At 40.1% G+C, this 25,976-nt stretch overlaps 1 protein-coding gene and 1 long non-coding RNA gene across 12 annotated transcripts in view; one reads left to right on the forward strand and one right to left on the reverse strand.

Annotated features, from left to right (window-relative positions):
• Nucleotides 1-24,588, reverse strand: LOC112850931 (glycosyltransferase 6 domain-containing protein 1-like). Of its 3 annotated transcripts, XM_086683893.1 has the most exons (7): nt 24,486-24,588; nt 23,462-23,593; nt 16,112-16,191; nt 14,912-14,947; nt 11,180-11,224; nt 1,300-1,437; nt 1-867 (listed from the first exon to the last, which is right to left on the reverse strand). In XM_086683893.1, the coding sequence occupies exons 2-7, from the start codon at nt 23,534-23,536 to the stop codon at nt 201-203; spliced, it is 1,041 nt and encodes a 346-aa protein (XP_086540019.1). In that variant the 5' UTR covers nt 23,537-23,593; nt 24,486-24,588; the 3' UTR covers nt 1-200. The 3 variants fall into 3 exon arrangements, with proteins under 3 accessions (XP_086540019.1, XP_025770227.2, XP_086540020.1); XM_025914442.2 differs by lacking the exon at nt 24,486-24,588 and having other exon boundaries at nt 23,462-23,726; XM_086683894.1 differs by lacking the exons at nt 23,462-23,593; nt 24,486-24,588 and adding an exon at nt 16,981-17,238.
• The window catches only part of LOC147575032 (uncharacterized), a 98,890-nt gene that overhangs the window by 38,217 nt on the left and 34,697 nt on the right, over nt 1-25,976 (forward strand). For 8 of the 9 annotated variants that reach the window (XR_015243011.1, XR_015243012.1, XR_015243009.1 and 5 more), the window contains one exon: nt 15,829-15,916. The exons of the other annotated variant lie outside the window; for it this stretch is intronic. This is a non-coding gene — a long non-coding RNA (uncharacterized LOC147575032). The remainder of the gene's footprint in view (nt 1-15,828; nt 15,917-25,976) is intronic. 9 annotated transcript variants of the gene reach the window in all.

Below are 25,976 nucleotides of genomic sequence, written 5' to 3' on the forward strand. Positions count from 1 at the left end.
TTAATATTAAATTAACACCCATTTATTCTTACTCCAATTTAGGTAGATTTAGATGGTTTAAAACTGCAAGGAGAAAAACAATTTATTTTGGAAGATTGCACATTTTTGTAAGTTTCCAAAAACACGGAGACGTTTAATGTTTCGTAGTTCAGGAATTATTGTGATTCACTTATTAATCCATAAACCTAATGATACAACCATCAAATGCTCTTTGAATGCCATGCTATCTTCACATGTTTAATTTGTGGGGGAGTTCTAAAATTTGGATCCCAATTGTATTCTGGTGATAACAACTTAGTGGGTTTATTGATAAACAAATATTTGTTTAAATAATGTTCATATATGCTCTTGAGTCCATTTCTGTTGTCACTGGTAACTCCTTTTTGATATTCTTTAATGAAGGCTAAAACCTCACGGGGTGTGCCACCAAAAACTGCACTCTGGTAATAGAAATCTCCCTCTCCAAAAGGGATGAAAGCTGCTGATTTAGGTCTTCTCTCATAGGGGAAATTTTCAGCATGTCTAAAATACCACCATGCATGGAGTTGAGCTACAGACTCGCCCAGGGTTTCCACCCCAAAGTCATTCTTGAAGATCTGGTTTACAGTCATACTGAAGAGAAAGTCGACTTCATGTTGGATATGTTCTATGATGTACGTATCCAAGTTTTTCATGTATATGTAATTGAAGTCTTTCCACACATGTTGTTTGAGTACAGTACATAGTTTAAATGTTCGAAGGGGCCCTAACTCTATGGGAGGTAGTTTGGAGAAGTCATCCATCAAGATGTAAAAGATAACATTGTAGCCAGTCATGAAGTGCTTATTAGCAGACTGGAGGAACTTTTCCGGGTACTGATCCACAAACCTGTGAAACACGGAAGACCAAACATTCACTTTGCTAAAACTCATCAGGAGAAGACATGTCACTTAAACTTGCAAGAGAACATTGTTGCTAAAGAACTACCAGTAGGAAGGTGGGTAGAAATTGCATTTAGAGCTTAACTGTGTTGGTTAGCGAAAGAGAGTGTAGTGAGCTTGGGGAGCGGGGGCTGAGAAAAGCCATAAAATTTATTGAGAAGAAAGGAAAAGTGAGCTAAGTGGATATTAATAGAAAGATTCCAAGTCGTGTTAAGAAATCAGCCATGGCTGGAGAAAATAACCACTACAAATAATTATGCAGACCAGCCAGAAATCATGATTAGGGTTAATTATGAGTGGCTGTTTGGATGTAGAGAGTTCACGGGTGCTTATCCATATGTTTCCAAAATAAAAAAGGATGAATGTTAGTAGCACCTACTTTCCAGTAGCAAATACAGCCAAGCCTATGGTAATGTTCAGCCTTTTGTAGTACTTTTCCAGGACTTGTCTGTTGTAAGTTCCTTCCCAGATGATCGGCGCAAACCAATCAGTTGTCGTTTTCACATCAGGACGTTTTCTGTTGAACAAACAAGAAAAACGATTAAGAGAGTACCACTTATTATGACAGCAAATGTTGTCCTCCAAGTGATAGTAGCTAATCATTATAAAGTACTTAACTAAGTGCCAGGCATGGTGATTAAGTGCTTTACACTATTTATTTAATCCTTGCAATGTCCTATAATATAAATTCCATCATTATCTCTATTTTTCATATGAAGAAACTTGGGCGCAGATTGGTTGAGTAAATTACTTAGTGTCACACAGCTAATAAATGGCAGAATCAGGATTCATAATCAGCCAGTTGGCTTTCCGAATCTGTGCTTTGGTCATTATACCAAACTGCCTTTTGAGGGGCGCATGGCCGGCTCAGTCAGTAGAGCATGGAGTTGTAGGTTTGAGCCCCATGTTGGGTGTAGAGATCACAAAAAAACCTTGCCCTTTGAGCCCAGGGATTTTTTTCCTTGAGCTCTGACTATAGCTTAAACCGACAGCTCGTTGTCTGAACATTTCTCTGATTATTGCCTAAAACAGAAAGCACTACTGTCTGCTTATGTCTTCCTTTCTTTTTACCCCTTTCTCATCTTTCTCTTCCTTTTTCTTTTCCTAGAGTACCTTCTTTCTACCCTTCCTAATGCTGTAGGCCCATCAGTGCAACCTGGAAGAAAATAAGATTAGTCCAAAAGGGGAGATGATATTACATTTGCTTCTAATAATAACAAAATAACAGCAGAAGCAGAATTAGGAATAATAAACAATCCCCCAAAAAACAAAATAAGGAAACAAAAGTAATAATAAACAGTTTGGTTGGAGGGAGGACATTAAACTATTTAAGCAAATTAAGGCCAGGGTGCCTGGGTGGCTCAGTAGGTTAAGCTTTCGACTTCAGCTCAGGTCATGATCTCATGGTTTGTGGGTTCGAGACCCACATCAGGCTCTGTGCTGACAGCTCAGAGCCTGGATCCTGCTTCACATTCTGTATCTCGCTCTCTCTCTGCCCCTCCCCTGCTCATGCTCTCTCTCTCTCTCTCTCAAAAATAAATAAATGTTAAAGTTTTTTTTTAATTTTTAATAAAAATAAAAATAAAGCAACTTAAGGCCTTCATTTTGGAAGGAATTGAACACAAAGTGTGAAGCCATTTTGCTTTTGGTAATTACAGGTTTTAATTACAAATCTAGACCCAGACAAGGGTAGAATTTGGCAACCCTTAATAGTACATTAATAATAATAACAAAATTCTTGAAAAGTACCCCCTTTTACTATTTTAAGGATTTTTTCAAACTTACACATTTATTTGTTTTTTTTTTTATACATTTACTTTTAAACCCTTCTTATACTTAGAATTTATGGCCATACACTTGTATTTGACTCAAAAGTCTCAGACTCCACTTTAATATTGGACAGATGTACCCTTATCACAGTGATGATGCTTATAAATTAGGCACATCACAGAGGCTAATCAGTATCTATTTGAGAATGGGAAAGGGTCTGAAGATTAAAGATTTGCTATTAGAACGAAAGAAAAAGCCTCTGAAAGCAGAAGGCAGTTAAAAACTTGTGTTTAGAAATTATTTGATAAAACAGAAGAGGAAGGAGTGGAAGAGATTTAGAGTCATTAGGTTTCTCTTACAGGTACGAAACTCTTTACCTGGAAGGTAAATGCTGCCCAGGGGGCATTCTCTGCAAAGGACATGCTCAGCAATCAGGGGGATAAGATAATCTGCCCTCTGGGTGTCAGTCAGACACCTTGCCCGGTCTCCCTTGTGACTGACTTAGTGTCTCTGTATAAAGTGGCCCCAGCTACTTGGAGTCCAATGGGGATTATGCACGGCCTCAGTGACATGGACATCCCATTGCTAAGACCAAGCTAGAGCCAGTGCTGAGCACCCAGCTTGCCAACAGCAGGGGCCAATTGGAGCCCACAGGGTGACACCATTTCCCATGGGAACCAGCCAGCCAAATGATGGCTGGTTGATTATATTAGACCCCATAAAGAAAGGGGCAACACTTTTCCCTCAGGGGAACGTTTTATGCTCTGGGTAGGGATTTGCTTTTCATACCTACAAATCTGCCAACTTTGTTGACTTGCAGAATATCTTATTAGTTGCCTTCGTATCACACATAACTTTGCCTCTGTCTAAGCTACCCATTTCATGGCGAGAGTAGTGTGGCAGTTGGCCATTTCCACAAAGTTCTCTGGTCTGTGTGCCTCCCTGTGTTGAGGCACCTGGCCTGGTAGAATGTGGACTAGCCAGGGAAATCTCATTTTCAGTGTTAGTTCCGAGACAACTCCCTGAAAAGGCCGAGGTACTTTTCTGTAGTAGTTCGCCATTCCCGCTTTGACTCAATGAGCAGCGTGAGATACTGTACCTTCCAAAGCTAGAATGCACAGTTCACAAAACAAGGTGGATGTGAGGATGTCCCTGCTCACGATTACATCCAATAATTCACTTATAGAATGTTTGCTTGCTGTTGTTGTGACTTTGGGTCCAGTGTGTTTAGAGTTCTCAGTTCCCAAGGGAGGAGTCTTTGCTCTAGGGAGAAAGTCATGGTTCTGTGAAACTGATGGTTCCTCATGCTGCTGAGCCAACAGGCAGAAAATGGCATTACTGTACTGGTTGGCATGACTGATCTTCATCACCGAGAAGATAGGAAGATGCGGTTATACAAGGATGGCAAGCAGGGCTTCATATGGAATGCAAAGGACTCTCTGGGAGTGCCCCCAGCTACCTCATTTCCAGTAATAATGGTCAGTGGGAAATTGGGGCAACTCAGTAAGGTCAGACCACTGAGGGAACCAGACTCTCCAGGGATGGAGGTTTGAGTAACCCTATCGAATAGAAACTCTGACCATCAAAGGGATTAGCAGAGGATAAAGAAACCATGGAATGGTGATTATTAACTGCCTCCTTTTGTTGCCCGCCTCCTGAACAGCTACAGAGGTAGGACTGTAGTCGTGATCCGCTATGTTAATTATTTTCTCCCCTTTGCCACCTTACATGAAGAATACTAGAGATGGCAGATGTTACGATCTAGGTTTCCAGTGGGAATATGGCTAGATTTCCATCACCTCGATGATACCCGCTAGCTGATGTGACTTTGTTTCTCGTGTTTGGGGAACATGAGCTTCTCCATCTAAGTCAGAAAGGTGGATTGTGTTAGTTATTCTCCATTTACAATTCCCCTGTCCATCCTTAGCCTTCTCTACCTGGCCTGCCTTGGGAGCAGACTGATCACCCAATGTTCCCTGCCCTGTGGCTTGCAGTGGGTTCTGCTAATGGGAGGTACCCACGTAAGATCAGAGGGCAGGAAAACAAATTGTCTCTTTTCCTCTTTTCTCTCCCAGCTTTGTTGAGATCTTGCCAGTGGCTGTGTCCATATGCAGCTACAGCTTCTGTTGGGCAGCTCTTTCATGGTTCCAGAAATCTCTGGTCTCCAGGAGCACCATCCCTTCCCTTGTCCCTTTGGGCCGAGGGTGATAAGAGCTTCTTACTGTTGAAGCCTCTGGATGCTTCCATGTCCTTTGTTGGGTCTCTTAACCTTGTTCCAATCTCTGCCAACCATTCCTTCACTAAAGTTACGTCATCTTAGTTGAGTTGTTTCTCTCATACCCTGATAGATTCAGTATCTGAGGAGCTTAGGAAATACCTCACCATGCCCAAGCAGAGGGTGTTCAACAGGATACAAAATGACCTGCTCATAAGTATATTGCTTACAATGAAAATTTGCAGAAGGAAGGTACACAGATAGTATGCTCAAGTGTCATAGTACTGTAGACTATCATAGGTGTGACTTACAAAGAAGTATACTAACGAAGGAGGGAAATCATATATATGGGCTAAGATATCCACATTCGTAATAAAAAGAGAATAGGTGCTACACTGAATTAGAAGTGATTTCAATGCTAGAAGGTGTTCCTAAGATTTGCTGAGATGGGATTCATGACAGTAATATGGGAGGTTATAATTTGTTCGAAAAATAGATCTGGAGAGAGAGGATGGGGACTCTTCCTGTAAATCAAGGCTATATTGACCTATATACAGTTTTAAGGAACTGTGCATGAGTCTATAAAGTGTAAGAAGCTAAAGTGATATAGCAGAGATAAATATACCATAAGCAGACAGAACCATGAGAGTACTAGAGCATTTCCAGGGTGTATGTTTCCCACATCTACCCCTGCATCACGTCACGTAGCTTTCCACTTTCCTCTTCCTAGCCGCTGGCCTGCCATATTTGCAGCCTCATCTGTGCTCTTTTCTTTTTCCCTCCATATTCATATCCAATTGTATAGATAACATGTGCACAATATGCACACATACATAAGTACGCACACATATGCAGGCTTTAAAAATCTTGTTTATTTTGGAGCGCCTGGGTGGCTCAGTAGGTTGAGCGTCCAATTCGTGATTTTGGCTCAGGTCATAATCTCACGGTTGGTGAGATCGAGCCCAGAGTCAGGCTCTGGGCTAACAGCATGGAGCCTGCTTGGGGTTCTCTCTTTCCCTCTCTCTGCCCCTCCCTCGCTCATGCACGAATTCTCTCTTTCCCTCTCTCGAAAATAAGTAAATAAATTTTTTTAAAATCTTGTTTATTATGATGAGATAACGCATACTTTCCTGCAGCTTGTCTTTCTACTCATCACAACCTTGTGGGAATCCTTCCAGGTTATCTGGACTAGTTCTTATTCACTCTTTGTAATGGCTGCATAATATTCCAAGGTGTGGACAGTTTGTTTAGCCATTTTCTTATGACTAGGTATATACATTTTATTCCTGGAATGTCTGTCATTATAAAAACTGATGCAACAAACCTTAATCTTATGTCCTTAGGTATTGTTGCTATTATCTTTTAAAAAAATTTTTAATGTTTATTCTTGAGAGAGAGAGAGAGAGAGAGAGAGACAGAGCATGGGAAGGGGAGGTGCAGAGAGGGAGACACAGAATCAGAAGCGGGCTGCAGGCTCTGAGCTGTCAACACAGAGCCCAATGTGGGGCTTGAACCCATGAACCGTGGGATCATGACCTGAGCTGAAGTCGGATGCTCGACAGACTGAGCCACCCACGCTCCCCTTGTTGCTGTTATTTTTAATGGCTAGTCCCAGGAATAGGATTGCTGTATATGTATGTTCATTAAAAAATATTTTTTTTAAAGAGAGAGTGCAAGCACATGTGTGCACACGTGTGAGCAGGGGAGGGGCAGAAAGAAAGGGAGAGAGAGAGAATCCCAGGCAGGCTCCACAGTGGCAGTGGAGAGCCTGATGTGGGGCTCTAACTCACAAACTTCAAGATCATGACCTGAGCCGAAATCAAGAGTCAGACACTTAACTGACTGAGCCACCCAGGAACCTCATGTGTTCATCTTTCATAGTTTTTACCCAATTATTTTTTAAAAGGCTGAAATACTTCACCTTCCCACCAGCATTTTCCCTATACTATTAGATTATGGCTTTAAAAAGATTCCAGTAGCTCATTACTACATTATTTTACATTTCTCTAATTTCTAGTGAACTTGAGTATCTTTTCTTATACGCGTTGGCTACCTCTAATGTGAGTTTCATGTTTTTCTATTGTTAATTTGTTTTTAAACCAAATCAAAGTTTAAAATTTGTATATAGTGAAATACATCTTTTTAAATAGGTGGTAGGTTTTCAGCATGGATTAAGAGGATTTCCTTCTTACCTAGACTTTACATGTTGTCTTATTGATTTTCTTTTTTTTTTTTAATTTTTTTTTAACGTTTATTTATTTTTGAGACAGAGAGAGACAGAGCATGAACGGGGGAGGGTCAGAGAGAGAGGGAGACACAGAATCTGAAACAGGCTCCAGGCTCTGAGCAGTCAGCACAGAGCCCGACGTGGGGCTCGAACTCACGGACCGCGAGATCATGACCTGAGCCGAAGTCGGACGCTAAACCGACTGAGCCACTCAGGCGCCCCTGTCTTACTGATTTTCTAGCAAGATTTTTTTTATTGCTTTATTTTTTACACTTAAATCTGTAGTCTATCAGGAATTTATCTTTATGCCATAGGATTAATGCCCCATTTTGCCCCCACTTAGATCACCAATAGTGTCAGTATAATTTATGAACTAATCTGTCCTTTCCTCACTGATTTTTAAGATGCCATTTTTGTTATATATCAACTTTGATACATACTGTGACCTAATTCTGGATTTACTACTCCTTTGATCTATTCCATGTTGATTTGATCACAATGATGTCAAAATATGTTTGACTATTTAAGGCAAAACCCTCTCTTTTAAAAATTTTATTTTTGAGAGAGAGAGAGAGAGAGAGCATGAGAGACAGAGCATGAGCAGGGTGGGGCAGAGGGGGAAAGAGAATCTTAAGCAGACTCCACCCCCAGTGTGGAGCCCAGTGTGGGGCTCGATCTCATGATCATGAGATCGTGACCTTGGCTGAAATCAAGAGTTGGACATTTAGCCAACTGAGCCACTCAGGTGCCCCTAGGCAAAATCCTTTTAACTTTCTTATTTTTTCACACTTTCTTGGCTATTCTGAGACATTTATTCCCACATATTTACTTTAAGCTTATAGTTTTTTGTACTTAATAAGAACCAAAAATGAGCTTCTTCCCTCATATCTCCATAATGCAGAGGTCATTTCATTTTAAACTAAAAGCCAATATGATGCTTAATGATAAAGTGCAGTGCCTTCTCCCACTACTTTTACATTGTTATGAAGGTGCTGTCACTTCAATTAGACAGAAGATCTCATGTATTTATCTATTCTACAAATATTGAACCCCTACTATATCTAGGCTTTTTTTTTTTTTCTAGGCACACTCTTGTGGGAAAGGCAGATAGTAAATGAATAAGCAAGCAAATATACAGTATGTCAGATGTTGGGGAGAGCAACTGAGAACAATAAATCTGGGTAAGGGAGAAAGGGAGTAGCTAGAGAAGACTTCACTGATAAAACAGCGTTTGAAGGGAGTGGGAGAATGAGCCATTTGGCTGCTTGGAGGGTAAGCAGTCCGTGCAGAGAGCACAGAAGGTGCAAAGTCCCGAGGTGAGAGCTTGCTTGGTGTTTCTGAGGAACAACAAGGAGCCAGTATGATTGGAGGAGTGGGTGAGGGACACAATGGTTGAAGATGAGGTCAGAGAAAGAATCGGGCAGCTATTTTATCTACGTTTTTTTTTTTCCTATCGTAAACACATTCTTTGGAAAGGCCTCTTACAAGAGTGTTACCTCTTAAGGCTCAAAATAACAAAAATCTAGACGCAGTCCAAGTGCCCACTGATAAGGCAGGGGATGAGCAAACTGTGGTATATTTCTACAGTTAACTGTAATGCCGCCATCAAAATGAATGACAGTCATATGCAATTTGGATGAATCTTAGCAATCTAATATTAAGGGTCAAAATGAGTCCCTGGAGATTACACGTGGTATTATATCTTCTTTAAAAAATTACAAACAGCTGTAATTTTAAAATATACTTGTTCCAGAATACAAATGGAAGATATACACTTAAAACAAGAGAAAGCAAGGGGATGATGAAGCAGGATTCGGGATGGAGGTTGTTTCAAGGCTAGAGGGTGAGGAGACAGAATGGGGGTCCTAGGAAAGACAGAGGTGGATAGCTGGATGTTGAAGTTATTGAATGTTGAGGTTTTGTTTCACTAAAAATAAGCAAGAGAGGCACCTGGGTGGCTCAGTCAGTTCAGCATCTGACTCTTGGTTTCGGCTCAGGTCATGATCTCATGGTTCCTGAATTTGAGCCCCGAGGCGGGCTCTGTGCTGACAGTGCGGAGCCTGCTTGGTTTTCTCTCTCTCCCTCTCTCTCTCTCTGCCCCTCCCCTGCTTGCTCTGTTTTTCTCAAAATAAATAAAAGAAAACAGAAATAAATGAGAAAGCACATAAATAAATAATGACTGGGCTTTGAAAAACCTAATGATGAGAGTGAGTCATGTAGCAAAGATTATTATTTAAATTTTTTTATTAAAAAATTTTTTTTTTAATTATTATTAAAAAAATGTTTATTTTTGAGACAGAGAGAGACAGAGCACAAGGCAGGGAGGGACAGAGAGAGAGGGAGACACAGAATCTGAAACAGACTCCAGGCTCTGAGTTGTCAGCACAGAGTCTCATGCGGGGCTCAAACTCATGAACCTGTGAGATCATGACCTGAGCTGAAGTCGGATGCCCAACCAACTGAACCACCCAGGCACCCCACAAAGATTGTTATTAATCTAATTGTGTGCACGTAAGGTTATTTAAAAAATATAAATATGAAAAAGGAATTCACAGAAGATGAAATATAAATAACACATATAAAAGATGATCAAATTGAACAATAATTATGGAAGTGCAAAATGAATTGAGATATTTTAACTAATAGTTTTGCCAATAAAAAAATGTTTGATACAACTAAAATAAAATTGAAATTTATAAAACAAATAAAATTAACATTCACCCACTATAGATTAAAAAATAAATGGTATAATTATTAAAAGGCAATTTAGCAACCTGAGTAAAAATTTAAAATGTCTGCATCTCATTTTTTAAAATTTTTAAATCTTTTTTTTAAGCTTATTTATTTATTTTGAGAGATAGAGAGGGGAGGGGAGGTGGGAGAGAGTGGGGCAGAGAAAGAGGGAGAGAGAGAATCCCAAGCAGGTTCCACACTATCCGTGCAGAGCCTACTAGGGGGCTTGAATCACAAACTGTGAAATCACGACCTGAGCAGAAATCAACAGTTGGATGCTTACCCAACTAAGCCACCCAAGTGCTCCTAAAATGTCTATATCTCTTAATCTAATGATGCTACAATAGGAATTTATCATATGGATAAGTTCACACAAGAGTGTACAAAAATATATGTGCAAAGATATTCATCAAAAAATTATTAACAATAGCCTTCAAACTGCAAATGATTCAAAACCAATAGGGAACTGACTAAATAAATTATGGTATGTAGCCGTAAAATAGAATACTAGATAGCCATCATAAAGAATAAGATTCTCTGGGGCACCTGGGTAGCTTAGTTGGTTAGGTTAAGCATTCAGTTCCTGATTTTGGCTCAGGTCATGATCCCAGGGTTGTGGGATTGAGCCCTGTGTCAAGCTCTGTGTTGGATTCTACACTGGGTGTGGAGCCTGCTTAAGATTCTGTCTTCCCCTGGAGCGCCTGGGTGGCTCAGTCAGCTGAGCGTCTGCTTCGGCTCAGGTCAGGATCTCGCGGTTCGTGAGCTTGAGCCCCGCGTCGGGCTCTGTGCTGACAGCTCAGAGCCTGGAGCTGGCTTCGGATTCTGTGTCTCCCTCTCTGCCCCTCCCCTGCTCACGCTCTGTCTCTCCCTCTCTCTCAAAAATAAATAAACATAAAGAATTAAAAAAAAAAAAAAAGATTCTCTCTTTCCCTCTCCCTCTGCCCCTCCCCCACCTCAAAAAAGAAAAAAAAAAAAAAAAGAATGAGATTTTCCCCCAAGTATTAATGCCAAAATCAAGAGGAGTCATTAATGGCATTTTTGGGCTGTTACTAAAAAGATTTTTTTTCTTTCTCCTAATAAAACCAGGAACATTAAACTAGATAACAGTTTTCTCATTATGACCCTCAATTGCCTGATTCTAGATAAATAGACACTAGGTTTATATATAAAAGACTTTAAACTAAAAACTGCCAAGGCCTGGAAAGCTCCCAGGATAGGTACAATTTGATGATGGAAAAAAATCCTCCCCCATTTAAATTGAGTTGTTGTTGCTGTTATCATTAGTGTGTGTTTGTGTAGAATATTCTTTCTTACTTGGGATTAAACCAGTCTGAGAGCCGAAGTTCTTTTTCATTTTCCCTGGGTACAAAGAGAAAGTCAAGTTAAGAGTAATCCATTTACTCAGCAAATAATTATTGTGTCCCTGTAACACGGCAGGCACTGTTTGATGCTGGTTCTAGAACTGTGAACATTTAGATCAGTTCCTGCCCTCTAAAAGCCAATAGACTAGCTGAAAAGACAACATTAAATAGATGATTATAGTGCAGAGTGGTAACTGCTAATAGGAAAACACAGATCTCCATGGGAGCATATAGATGGGGCATCCAACCTAAATGTGGGGTTAAGGGAAGCTACTTGGAGATGAAATATGTAAACTGGGTCTGGAAGGATAAGGGTTATTTCAGGAAAGAGATGTGGGGTGAAGAGGTCATAGCCAAAGGTGGGAAGGCAGGGAACAGTATGGTTCTTGAGTGGGGGATATATTTTAAAAATTAACAAAGCAGGAAAAATAATGTGTATTCAGACAAAAATACAGATTTATGTAATTCATTTATCAAGTATTAGTAGCTTACTATGTGATAGACACTTTATTACATGTTAAAATAAAGGGGTTGGAGTAGGGGGTCTAGATGTTTGTCTTTGATTTTCATTTAAAAATAGGACCTACCTAAGTTTTTGTTGTGCTTTTAAGTTAACTATTTAATTAACAAGGTTATAAGGGGGCTTCTCTTTCATAAGTTGGGGATATTTTGTAAAATAAGAATAACTTTAAGTGATTTGTACTTCCAGAAAGATGGACTAGGTACTCAGTTTCCCTATCCTGCCACTAAGTATAGCTAAAAACCCAGGACATTATATGTGAAGTAAACAAATGAGTGAAAGGCAAAGAGAAGAAAACAGATCAGGTAGGTGCACTGGGACTCAAGGATCGACATGGCAGTGGGTTCCCTGGGTTTTCTGCCACATGTATCTCAGATTAGGTGCGACTCAGAAATGCCAATGGGTATAGACAAAAAAAGAGCCCTGAGAAAAAGCTGCTCTTAATAGCCAAAGGGCCAGGAATAGGGCATCCTAGCAAGGCAAAGAATCTGTAGACACTACTCACTGTTCTCCAACCCAATACCACAGGAAAATCCGTGGCTCTATTTCCATCCCTCCAGCAAAGGCCAAGTAGGGAGCCTAGACGTGTACTCTCACCAGGCCATAATGGGGATTCCCTTCCTTCCTCACTGGTGTGGAGTTAGAGGGGATTAGTGGGTATTAAAACAGTCACCACTACTCAGTCCCCCTGTGGTTGTATCAATGGAGAGCACATGGGGATCCCCAACTCCCATCCCTGCTCATTAGTAACAAGGAGCCCCTCCCCACTGGGTTTCAAGGGAGGCAGAGTCAAGAACCTAAAATTTCATCCCTCAACCGACAGTAATGCAGGGGTGCCACCCTATTTCCCAGCTAGCACCGTGTTAAGAGGATGCCTATGAAAACACAAGATTTAAATAAGATCCAGTCTCATAATACCCCCAAATTGTCCAAGAAAAGATCTCAACTTGAATGAGAAAGGATAATCTACAGGTGCCATGATAACACAGATATTAGAATTGTCTAACAAGGATATCTGACAAAGGCAGTGTTCAATGAGCGATTACAAACACTTGAAATGTATGAAAAAATAGGAAGTCACAGTAAAGAAATAGAAAGTCTTATTGAAGATATGGAAGATATAAAGAAGAACCAAATGGAAATTTTAGAACTTAAAAATATAACACTGAAATAAAAACCCAATAAATAGTCTTCACAGCAGAATGGAGAGGATGGAGGAAGAATCAGTGAACTTGCAGACCGAATAACAGAAAAAATTGAAGAAAAAAAAAGAACAAGCCTCGGGGACACATGGAACAAAAACAAAAGATCTAACATTCATGTAATTGGAACCCCAGAAGGAAAGAAAGAGAATGGGGCTGAAAAACAATTAAAAATATGGCTGAACATGCCCCCAAATTTGGCAAAAGACGTAAACATACAGATTCAAGAAGCTGAATGAACCCCAAACAGGATAAACCTAAAATAAAAAAATCCATGCTGGGGTGCCTGAATGGCTCAGTAAGTGAAGTATCTGACTCTTGACCTTAGGTCAGGTCTTGATCTCAGGGTCATGAGTTTAAGCCCCGTGTTGGACTCCATGCTGGGTGTGAAGCGTACTTCAAAAAGAATCCATGCTAAGGCACATGATAGCCAATTTTCTGAAAGCTAAAGGTGAAAAGAATCTTGAAAACAAGCAGAAAGAAATGATTCACCTAGAGGGGAAAAATAATTTGAATGAAATGGATGTTTTTAATTAGAAACTATGGACCCAAAAGGAAGTGGAAAAATCTTTTTCAGGTGCTGGAAGAAAAGAATTGTCACCCAAAATGTCCCCCAGTAGGTGAAGGGTTAAGCAAACTTTGGTACGTCCCTTTACGGAATACTACACAGCAATAAAAAAGGAGTGATTTATTGAGATACACTACAAGGTGGTTGGATCCCAAGAGCATTATCCTGAGTGAAAAAAGCTCATCTCAATAGATCATACACTGTATGATTCCATTTATAAAACATTCTCAAAATGACAAAATTGTAAAGATAAAAATAGATTAATGGTACTAGTGATTAGAAGGGTTGAGGAGAGGAGGTTGGGGTGCGTATAAATGGTAGCTCAGAGGAGATCTTTGTGGTGATGGAATCATTTTGTATCTTGATTACCTTGGTGATCTACAAATCTACACATGTGATAAAATGTTATACAATTATATCCATACATTGTCCCAGCATCAATTTCCTATTTTGATATTGCATGACAGTTACGTAAGATGTAACTCTGGGGGAAATTGAGTGAAAGGTACATGTGACCTCTTTGTACTATCTTTGCAACTTCCTATGAATCTGTAATTATTTCAAAATCAAATATTAAAAAATGACTTTGAAAGCGCATCCCATCTTGACATTTCGGAGGTGTTTTTAACCAAAGATATTTTAATATAGGATTGCTAAAGACTCATACTCTTTCGAAATCCAAATTTTCCATGCCTAACTGCACTAAACATGTAGAGTGACAAAAGGAGAACTTTTTTTTTTTTAATTTTTTTTTTTCAAACGTTTATTTATTTTTGGGACAGAGAGAGACAGAGCGTGAACGGGGGAGGGGCAGAGAGAGAGGGAGACACAGAATCGGAAGCAGGCTCCAGGCTCTGAGCCATCAGCCCAGAGCCTGACGTGGGGCTCGAACCCACGGACCGCGAGATCGTGACCTGGCTGAAGTCGGACGCTTAACCGACTGCGCCACCCAGGCGCCCCAAGGAGAACTTTTAAGAACAGGTTTTTTTTTTTTTTTGAGGTTTGGTTTTAATAATTTTTTGGGTCCTACACAATGGTCGATGGTAGAAAATGTGGTGGACCACAGATGGCTGTCAATCTAAAGAAAAATATCCTGGACAGAGGTACTTCAAATATAGCAAATGTCTAAAATTTATCTGGTATAAGCAGGTAAATGTGTTGAAGGAGCAAAATTTGGAGATGTGCACATATACATGTCCATACAAACTCACATACATGTGTATATGCACATGCACCGATTATTTCTGAACTGATACCCAAGAAATTTGTCAGTGGTTGTCTCTGGAGAATTCAGTTTTATGTGCCTTCCGGTTGCCATTACCATTAGAACTCATTCGACTCCAGCCAGTTTGCCCTCAATACAGTTTGTAGAATATTTACAGAACAGATTCTTACCAGCAGAGATCTATCTTCTCTAGGTGGTTCTTTATTCTTCACATAAATAAAAAGAGACATTTTAGTGTTAAATTTGAACAAACGCCTATTGCAATTGGAATAACAAAAAATCTAGAATTCAGTTCCATTCATTTACTCATTTGTTAGCCGAGTGATTACTAAACACCTACTACATGCCAGGCATAATGCTACAGTTCTGGAATGCATAGCATCTGGTTCTGATGGGACATTCCAGTTCTGGAATCCGGGCCTGCAATGAGCTTCTGATCTATTATCTCCTTTTTGACTAAGATAGACCTTTCTATTAAGGCATAACACCCTAGGAGGACAAATAACATGTAGAACATGATACCAAAACAATACGGTTAATTTTTAAAGACATTAGCTCCCACAATATAGCTGATTTTCAAATAGCATTCGGTAACATTGCATTGCTTATTTAAAAAGACCATAAAGATGAGGAAGGCATGGAGGAGGTAAGAATGTGAATTTTTCTATAAGAGAACTTTAGCAGGTTAACAGATGTGTTCTCCAGTACAGTTATATTTCGATAGTAGTTTTCTTTGAGTCGTGTTCTTATTGTCATAGCTTAAGATGTATCTAAAATAGTCCCCCAACACTCTCTGTTCTCTGATCTTGCTTTATTTCTTTCTTTGTAGCCTTATTATATAAAATACAAAGCTCCTGGGGTGCGTCGGTGGCTCAGTCAGTTGAGAGTCTGACTTCGGTTCAGGTCATGATCTCGTGGTTCATGGGTTCCACCCCACGTTGGGCTCTGGGCTGACAGCTCGGAGCCTGGAGCCTGCTTCAGATTCTGTCTCCCTCTCTCTCTCTGTCTCTCCCCCACTCATGCTCTGTCTCTCTATCTCAAAAATAAACATTAAAACCAATACAAAGCTCCTAACATTGTATTATAGGTTTCTTTGCTTATCGTCCATCTTCTCGACCTGGAATGTAAAGCTGCATAAGTTCCCAGCACCTAGGACAGGACCTGGCACCAAAAAGGTACTCAATAAATATTTGTTGAATGTTGAAAAATGAAAGAATTAATATATTTATAATTTAATCAGTTCCTCAAAGAGGAGATACTCTCTGATTAATTTAGGGAGTGTTTATTAACCTTTTTTGGACAAAACTCATCATTTTAGGTCAACTCTGCCAATCATTAAAGATGATGATTCATCAATCTTGTATATTTACCGGGAGCGATGCTTAATCAACATCAGCAATAAAGCAAATGAAGTTAATAACAGCATTTTCCACTTAGAATTCATTCTCTCCTAGAAAAAAAAAAGAGAAGAAAAGGAGTTTTTTGGAAAGTAAGAAACAACTTCCTTGCCATCTTCTAGTGACTAATTAATTATAAAATTAATTTATGGAAATTTGGCTGAGTCTAGAATGCTTGGCCTAAGGAAGAAGGCAGATTTAGGGAAACCTAAGTTTTGTGTGAAGTGCTTACAAAGATCCCTTTTAGTATGCCAACTGATACTTTTTAGATTAGGTACAGTGTGATGTTCCTTTTGTATTTCTTTATCACCCTGAATAAGGAAATTCAATAAAACTCTCATTCTATTTCATTTGTGCTTCTGTGAAAAGAAAATGAGGTCCTTATGAAGATGTTTTTATGTATTGGAATACATTCTACCTCCAAAGTTGGTTTTTATATAGTTTTTCCTCACAAAGGTATTGAGACTAATAATTTACTCAAAGACTATAGGTCAAGTAAACTAAAAATATATACGAGCTCTCTGAAAGGTATATTCTTGTAAACAGTGATTAAAAATCTAAATTAAAGGCATTAAGCACTAACGTGGAATATTTGGCTCTAGCCAATGCACTGAGCTTATGTTAAAGGTGTTAAATAGGATTTCTGTTTACCCATGGGGCACCTGGCTGGTTCAGTTGGTGGAGCATGTGACTCTTGATCTTGGGGTCGTGACTTTGAGCCCCATATTGAAGTGTCATCTATTTTGCACAATATACTTTCAAGGCCAAGGTTTGGGGATGACCCCTACGTATGATTTTACCAGATCACCCAACCTTTCATAGTTTCTTCCTAAGAGCCTTACCATTAGTTTTCGTGATGTTAGAAGTCCTAGGATGTTTCCCAATCATCATATTTTTGGGTCTTCATAAAAAAAATCAGATATTGTAAAATACTCTCCTGGTGTTTGAATCTTTTGCTAATGGTGATGTCACCAGACTCTTTTGATGATGAGAGCGTTCAAAAGTCACAATGATACTGTCATAATGATTCATGTGGTTGCAAGTTCACATTGCTACCAGATGGTAGAACTTTGTCCCATTTGAAAAAGGATTTTAAAAGATGGTTTGCTTTTAGTTTCTTTTGTTGTACTTCCTTACTTACCTTTTTTCCTTCCTTCCTTCCTTTCTTTCTTTCTTTCTTTCTTTCTCTCTTTCTTTCTTTCTTTCTTAAAGATTTTCTATTTTTTTTAAGCTTATTTATTTTGGGAGAGAGAGGGAGAGGCAGAGAGAGGGGGGAGAGAGAGAGAATCCCAAGCAGCTCCGTACTAACATGGAGCCCAATGTGGGACTCAATCTCACCAACTGTGAGATCAAAACCTGAGCCAAAATCAAGAGTCAGGCATTTTACCACTGAGCCACCTAGACACCCCTTAAAGATTTTATTTTTAAATAATCTCTACACCCAGTGTGGGGCTCCAACTTACAACCCCGAGATCAAGAGTTGCATGCTTGGGGTGCCTGGGTGGCTCAGTTGGTTAAGCGTCCAACTTTGGGTCAGGTCATGATCTTGCAGCTGTCAGGCTCTGTGCTGACAACTTGGAGCCTGGAGCCTGCTTTGGATTCTGTGTCTCCCTCTCTTTCTTCCCCTCCCCCACTTGCACATGTGCTCTCTTTCTCTCTCAAAAACTGAATAAACATTTAAAAAAAATTATTAAAAAAAAAGTTGCATGCTCTACTGACTGAGGCAGCCAGGCACCCTTTCCTTACCTTTCTTGATGACTGATTTTTACTTGCAGAAATATATTTTGAATTGTGTGCTGTGTGTATATATGTGTAAATGAATGATCAAAAAAAAAGTACACCATCTTTTTCTTCATCCTCTTTTAGCCATTGTCCAATTAGGTAAAGTTAATCCCTTCTTACCCTTTTCTAGAATGTTTTAAGAGTACTTAGTTTTCTGATTATAGAAATAGCACATTTTCATGTTATAAAATTGGTTAAGTGCTTAAAAGCATAAAGAAGAAAATGATAATCAAATATAATCACCCTCTCCTGAGATAATCACTCTTGTTTTAAGATGGCATACCTTTAGTATATATTTCTTTTTTTTTTTAACTTTAGCATCTATTTTTGAGAGAAAGAGACAGAGCATGAGGGGGAGAGGTGCAGAGAGAGAGGGAGACACAGAATTGGAAGCAGGCTCCAGGCTCTGAGCTGTCAGCACAGAGCCTGATGCGGGGCTCGAACTCACGAACCGTGAGATCAGACCTGAACCGAAGTCAGATGCTTAACTGACTGAGCCATCCAGGCACCCCTAGTATACATTTCTTTTAAAATAGATTTTCTAATTGAAACACACACACACACACACACACACACACACACACACAGCAAAAAAATTCAAACAGAGGAGAAGTTATATAATGCTTATCTTCTCCCTCAGCACTGACTCCATTATCTCATCCCCAAGGACAGCCACTGTTCAGTTTTATATTCCATAACTATTCTGCACCTATAAGGGCATATATATTTTTTAATGTGTATAGGTTTCCTTTTCACACAAATGGCAGCATCCTAAAATAATTCTTCAGCACTTTGAATATCTCACTTATCAGTATATTTTGAAGATCATTCCATTACATTTCATACATCTAACTTATTCTTTTGCTAGTGAAATGTGGTTTATTATAGGACTTTATCATTTATGTAACCAGTTCTCTATTGCTGGACATTTTGGTTGTTTATTGTCTTTGCCATTATAAGAAATGCCACAGTGGAAATAGTTGAACATGATCTGTGAACACTTATTGAACTATATTGCAGGATAAATTTCTAGAAACAGACTTGCTGGGTCAAAGGTTATACCCATTTAACAAATGAGTAAATGTTGCCAAATTGTTTTCCACAGGGGTCGTTCCAATTTAACTCATGCCACCAGTGGGTAAAAGTACCCATTTTCATACATCCTTATCAATATAAAGTGTGTCGTTAAAGTTTTTGGTATTTGAAAATTTGAGGGTGTGAATTGTATCTTAACTCAGCCTTAATTTGTGTTTGTTTTATTATGGCTGATGTTGAGAATCTTCTTGCACATTTAAGAGCCATTGTAATTCCTTCTCTGTAAACTGACCATAGCTTTTGTTCATTTTCAGTTAGGTCTCTATCTTTTTGCATTTTTAAATAAGCTTTCTATTTTGGCATAATTTTAGATTTAAAGATACAGTAATTAATGCCATATGGTTTAAGATAGACATACAGATCATTGGGACAAACTCAGGAGTCTAGAAATAGATCTACACGTATATGGATGATTGATTTTTGACAAATAAGAAAAGGTAATTCAGTAGTGAATGGATAGTCTTTTTAAAAAATGGGTCTAGGGGCGCCTGGGTAGCGCAGTCGGTTAAGCGTCTGACTTCAGCCAGGTCACGATCTCGCGGTCCGTGAGTTCGAGCCCCGCATCAGGCTCTGGGCTGATGGCTCGGAGCCTGAAGCCTGTTTCCGATTCTGTGTCTCCCTCTCTCTCTGCCCCTCCCCCGTTCATGCTCTGTCTCTCTCTGTCCCAAAAATAAATACGCGTTGAAAAAAAAATTAAAAAAAAAAATGGGTCTAGGACAATTGGATATCCATATGCAAAAAAAACACAAAAAACAAAAAACAAAAAACAAAACCCAAACAAACAAAAGAAAAAACAAAACAAAACAAACTTTGATCAGTACTTTGCACCAGGTATAAAAATTAACCCCAAATGGATGACTAACCTAAATGTAAAATCTAAAACAATAGAATGTATAGTAGAAAACAGGAGCAGAAACAGTTACGACAATGAAAAGGAAACTTCAGATTGCAAGAAATACATTAAAAATGGGCAAAGTATTTGAGCAGACATTTTGCAAAACAAAACACATTCAGAAGGCAAATAAGTATATGAAAAAATCATATTAGTCTTCAGGCAAATGGAAATTAAAACCACAATAATATACCACCACGTACCTATTAGAATGGCTAAAATTAAGAAAACTGGCCATACCAAGCATTATGACAATTGGAGAATTGGAGCTCTCATCCATGGTTGGTGGGAATGTAAAATGGCACAACCATCTTGGAAAAGAGTTTGGCAGTTTCTTAACAGTTCAAGCACACACTTACCGGACAATCCAGCAATTCCACTCCTAGATATTTACCCAAGAGAAATAGAAGCACATGTCCAGAAAAAGCTGTTCATGACTGCTCTTGGTAGCTTTCTTGGCAGTAGCCAAAAGGTAGAGACTACAAATGTTCATCAACAAGTGAATGGCTAAGCAAATGTGGCATGTCCTTACAATGGAATAGTACTCAGCACTGATATGTGCAACAACTTAAATGGACCTTTGCATAATGATACTGTGAAAGAAGCCAGGCCAAAAAGGGGCACATGCTGTATAAATCTGTTTATATATAATTTGTAAATATGCAAATCATTGAAACGATACAGGGCACATTTTTGTTTGGGCTGCCCAGAAACCTGAACACCCCTCATTTACAGGGAATCTTAAATTCAAGAAGAAACAGCATCCTTCTGCCAAGTGTGAAAGCTGAAAGAGGCAGAAATTTCCTCTTCCTGCCCTTTGCAACTAAACCATGGGCACATGACCTAAACTACCTGGCATGCTAATCAGATTCTCTTCTTACCTGGGATTTTGAACCTTAGGGGGGTTCAATTTGAAATTATTTGTAATAAAATCAAGGACTAATGTTCTGGAAGATGTTTTCAAGGGTATGGAGATCAGCAGGGAGATAATGAGTGATGGGATCAGGATTGGTATTCAAACAGATTACCCCTGTGGCAGGATCTTGTCTGTGTATTCCCTCCCTTTGCCCCTTTATATTAGCAGCTATTGGCTAAGGACTGGGCGCTGTTTCTGTGGTAAACGTTGTTGCTGATCAACACTATCTGGTTCTCCCTTCCTTTGCAGAGAAGACTCTATCTTCTAGCCCAGGGCATGGTTTAAGTCCAGGCTGAGGCACTGAAAAGCCCCTGCATGATTCTCTAGTGTCTTCCCCTGACATTGTGACTAGGAATGTCACAGATAGTGGACCCTCCATCGTTCTGGGTCCCCAAGTGACAATATGGAGGAGACTTCCTGGTTCCCACCCTCACTGGAAATGTAGGGTGAGTGAGAAACTTGTTTTTGTGTTAAGACTACTAAGATTTGAGGGTTCAATTTTCTTACCCAACATGCCATTTTATAAATTCTTTGTTTAGATGAATTAGAATCAGGTTTTAGTACCAAAGAGAGGGTTGGTTTGTAGGCAACTACACTCAGGGAAATAGGGGGAATCTAGAATTTGTTTTCAGGCCTTGTTTGGGTCTAAAGTCAATTAAAAAAATAAAAACACGACATTAATATTCAGAGATAGGTTTCTGGCAGCCTGTGTAATATAGCAGTAAACAGGACATTGTCCCTGGGCTCTCATTGAATGAGGTGCTCATCAAAGGCAAAGGCTTTGGGGCAATGATAGTTTTTGCCATAAAAATATATGATAATGATGACTTATAACACTTATGCACCAGACACTGAACTATGCACATACACTAACTTATTTAATGAAATAAGTTAAATGTTAACTTGCTCAACAAGCAGGTGAAATGGCTGTATTTAATGGCACTAGTGAGCTTAAAGAAAAAGTGTAACGCCAAAGTTAAAGTCTACTTTGTGACTGCACCTCCCACCAGATAGCTGTGCCCTTCGTGGTTGCAGTGGGTTCCAGCCCCCACTGATGACCCTGGCTTCTGGCCTTTGGTACCACCACCTTCCTGTGCCCTTCTGGCTCTTGGGATGGCCGCAGCTTCTCAGTTTCCTCACTATCCCATCTAGCTCCTTCGCAATTCTATCACCTGTGTAACCAGTTCTCAAAATCCCCCATTTGAAATACCCAGATTTTCCTGATTGGACCCTGACTGATAATAATAGTTCCCAAGACTAGAAGTGCTCTGAAATCAGTTAATTTTTGCTGTATAACAACCCACCCAAACCTTAATAGCTTAAAGCAATGATGCTTTATTTTTGCTCATGAGTCTAGGGTCCTTTGCTGCTGTTCTGGGCCAGGCTTAGCTGATCTCATCTCAGAGTACTCATGTAGCTACAGTACTCTGGTCAGTTGGTTGAGAGCTTGCTGTTCTATATTCACATGTCTGGCTGTTGGAGAACATCTACTGGGGCTATATAAAATGGGCATGGATACAGAGAGAGGATAATAATATTCACTTTTGCTTTAAGCTATATTACAAAGCTGTAGTCATGAAGACAGTATGGTTTTGACACAAAAAACAGACACACAGATCAATGGAACAGAATAGAAAGCCCAGAAATGGACCCACAACTATATATATGGTCAATTAATCTTTGACAAAGGAGGAATGAATATACAATGGGAAAAAGACAGTCTCTTCAACAAATGGTGCTGGGAAAATTGGACAGCAACATGCAAAAGAATGAAACTGGACCACTTCCTTACACCATACACAAAAATAAATTCAAAATGGATGAAAAACCTAAATGTGAGATAGGAAACCATCAAATACTGACATGGAAATGGACTCTCAGATTTCAATGAGAATTGTGGGGTTTACATTACTGGGGAACCTCTAGACCCGGTGAGCAGAAACTTGACTTCAGTTGCCATGATAACAGGTTATGGTGTCTCATGTTCCCACACCTAAGCCAGTTTACAGACCTGGAGTCCCTCGATTGAAGAGGAGTCTATGTCACCCCAAGGGAGGATCTGTGGTCGTATAGTAGGATGACTGTGTCCTTGGAGGAAAATGCAGAATGGACATTAGATCTGAGTTGACAATAATTTCTAGAGGCTAGAAGTAGCATGGTGATCTACTCAACAGAGTGAGTAGAAATCCATTTCCACTCACTTTAGTGTAAATCCACTAAAATGGTAAATCAAAAGTTATATAACCCCGGGGCATCTGGGTGGCTCAGTTGGTTAAGCGTCCGACTCCGGTTCAGGTCATGATCTCACGGTGTGTGTTTCAGCCCCACGTCGGGCTCTGCGCTGACAGCTCAGAGCCTGGAGCCTGCTTCAGATTCTGTGTCTCCCTTTCTCAAAAATAAACGCCCCTGCTCATGCTCTGTCTCTCTCTCTCTCTCAAAAATAAACAAACATTTAAGAAAAAAGTTATATAACACCTCCCTGTGGAGATTGTAAAGATTAGTGTTACCATTAAACACTCAAACACTGCAGGCTGTTGATTCCTGTCACATCCTTGTTTAATATCTAATAATATTAGATTAAGACAAATGGAATTGGATTGAGCTGAAGTTCTGAAGCTATTGAAACAGGTACACTTACCTGAGATTGTTTGATACCTTTGCTTGTTTGGCCGGTATAAGAGACAGATTCATTGGTTGAATGCCTGGGAATCATTGTAAAGTTTCTCAAGTGGTGACTTCAATCACAGTAACTTCTGGTGTCGTATGTTTGCTAGAGCAAATGAACACAGTCCCTGTTGTGTGGTCTACAGGTGACAGATGCTTTTCCTTATATCAGTTAGTGTGGATTACCAAAAGCAGTTTGCTTTTACCTGGCAGAGACATCAGTAAACCTCCGAGTTATGTGAACTCTCCTGTGTTGTCATAATATTATCCACAGCATCCTCGACCATGTGGACATCTCACAGGATACCATTATTAACATCATGCTGAGCATTTTGAGCAGAAAGAAGCAAGAATCTCAGATGTCATGCTAATACAAATGTGTGCCAGGAGGTGGAAGAGAAACCCCATAAAAATTCAGGGGCCTGACACACATCAGTGACGTTTCTGAGGAGCATGTAGGGTTGTTGGTTCTAGGCAAATTACTGCACCTTGAACTACATATCACCAAATCAGAGGCCTAAATATGCTCAGTGGGACTTTTTGGATATTAAAAGCAAGGTGTATTGTGCTTGAGTGCCACTCAGACATGTGTGTTGAGAAACCAATACCGTGCCAATTTTGAGTGAGACCCAGGGTGAGAGAAGGCCCTATGTCAGGCATTGTCTGCCAAGAAAAGTTCTGTGACCCTGAACAGGTTCACGTGGCAAATATAGATACTGGATAGGGCATTTTCCACGGCCATGTAGAGAATACTAGGCACATGGGATTCTAAATTTACCTGAACTATGTCCTCTCCTACCCATTGTGAACTTAATGCTTTCTGATCCAACAAAAAGCTTGGGTGTATGCAGCTGTAACCCATTATCAGTGGAAGTCATTTCTGTGAGATTGGACTCAGGCAGATTGAAAACTCAGTGACAAGAAAGTCTGAAGTTCTCTATGGGCTTCTGAAATAGGTACAGAGTGTAAGGATGTGAGTGTCCCATGAAAATACTCACCAAAGAGCAATCTTGGTAGATGAGACTCTCAATAATCAAGTAGAGAAAAATCTGTTCCGTGATGTCAGCCAGCCTCTTTCTGCAGCCATCACAGTGCTTTCTTTTTTTTAAGAATTTTTTTTTCAACGTTTATTTATTTTTGGGACAGAGAGAGACAGAGCGTGAACGGGGGAGGGGCAGAGAGAGAGGGAGACACAGAATCAGAAACAGGCTCCAGGCTCCGAGCCAACAGCCCAGAGCCTGACGCGGGGCTCGAACTCACGGACCGCGAGATCGTGACCTGGCTGAAGTCGGACGCTTAACCGACTGCGCCACCCAGGCGCCCCTTTCATCACAGTGCTTTCTTGATGGCCCATGTACAAAGTGGCCTTGGTGGCAGAGACAGAGGCTATCCAGTGGCTCAGTAAGATAGACTTCCTCTCATCAGTGACGATCTGGCTTTCTCTGCTGCTAAACGTGCAACCACCCGGCGGCAGAGGCCTCCCTGAGTACATCATATGACACCTTTCTTCTGAGGGACTGTCTGGCCCCTGGCAGCATATTGGTAACCTTGGAGCTTTTCCATAAGGGAAGGAGAAGAAATTTGTCCCCAAACAAATATATTCTGGGTACAGATATACCTTCCTTTCCCATAGTGCTTCTTCTAGCACTACCACTTGCGGACTTACAGAATGTTTTCTTCATTGCCTCTGCCAAAGAGAGAGAGTTTATTGGCAACTAAGTGCAACAGTGGGCTTCTGTCCATGGAATTCACTGGTGTTACCTTATAACTCATGACCCAGAAGCAGCTAACTTTGTGAAGCAGCCTACTGAAGCCTCAGTCACAGAATCAGCTCTAAGACAACACCTGGTGAGGTCGGGGTGCCATTCTAAAGGAATGTTCTAAAGGAATTAAATAGTAGTCACTAGGTCATATCGTCTTCCTCAAAGCCACAGTGCATGGGTCCTGGAACCAAGAAGTAGAGATGTGAGGCTTTGTTTTACAATTACACCAGATAATCTGCTGGAACCATTTTAAAAAAAAATTTTTTTTAACGTTTATTTGTTTTTGAGATAGAGAGAGACAGAGCATGAACGGGGAGGGTCACAGAGAGAGGGAGACACAGAATCTGAAACAGGCTCCAGGCTCTGAGCTGTCAGCACAAAGCCCGACGCGGGGCTCGAACCCACGGACCGTGAGATCATGACCTGAGCCAAAGTCAGACGCTTAACCGACTGAGCCACCCAGGCGCCCTTGCTGGAACCATTTTTACTTTCTTCTCTGCAACCTTGGGCTCGATGAGTTTGAAGGTTCTCGTGTACAAGGAAACAAAATGATGGTCCTGTTGAATGGGCATCTGAGACTCCCCCCTGGCCATTTTTCATTCTCATTGTGCTGGATCAGCAGCCAGAGAAGGGGTCTCTGTACTGGATCAGGGAACTGATTATCAAGATGAAAGTCGGTTGCTATGCCACAATGGTGGAATGAGGGCTGTATCTAGAGTTCGAGGT

Source organism: Puma concolor, chromosome D4, assembly GCF_028749965.1.
Source record: "Puma concolor isolate L17-30 chromosome D4, mPumCon1.1.hap2, whole genome shotgun sequence".
Classification (NCBI taxonomy): Eukaryota; Metazoa; Chordata; class Mammalia; order Carnivora; family Felidae; genus Puma; species Puma concolor.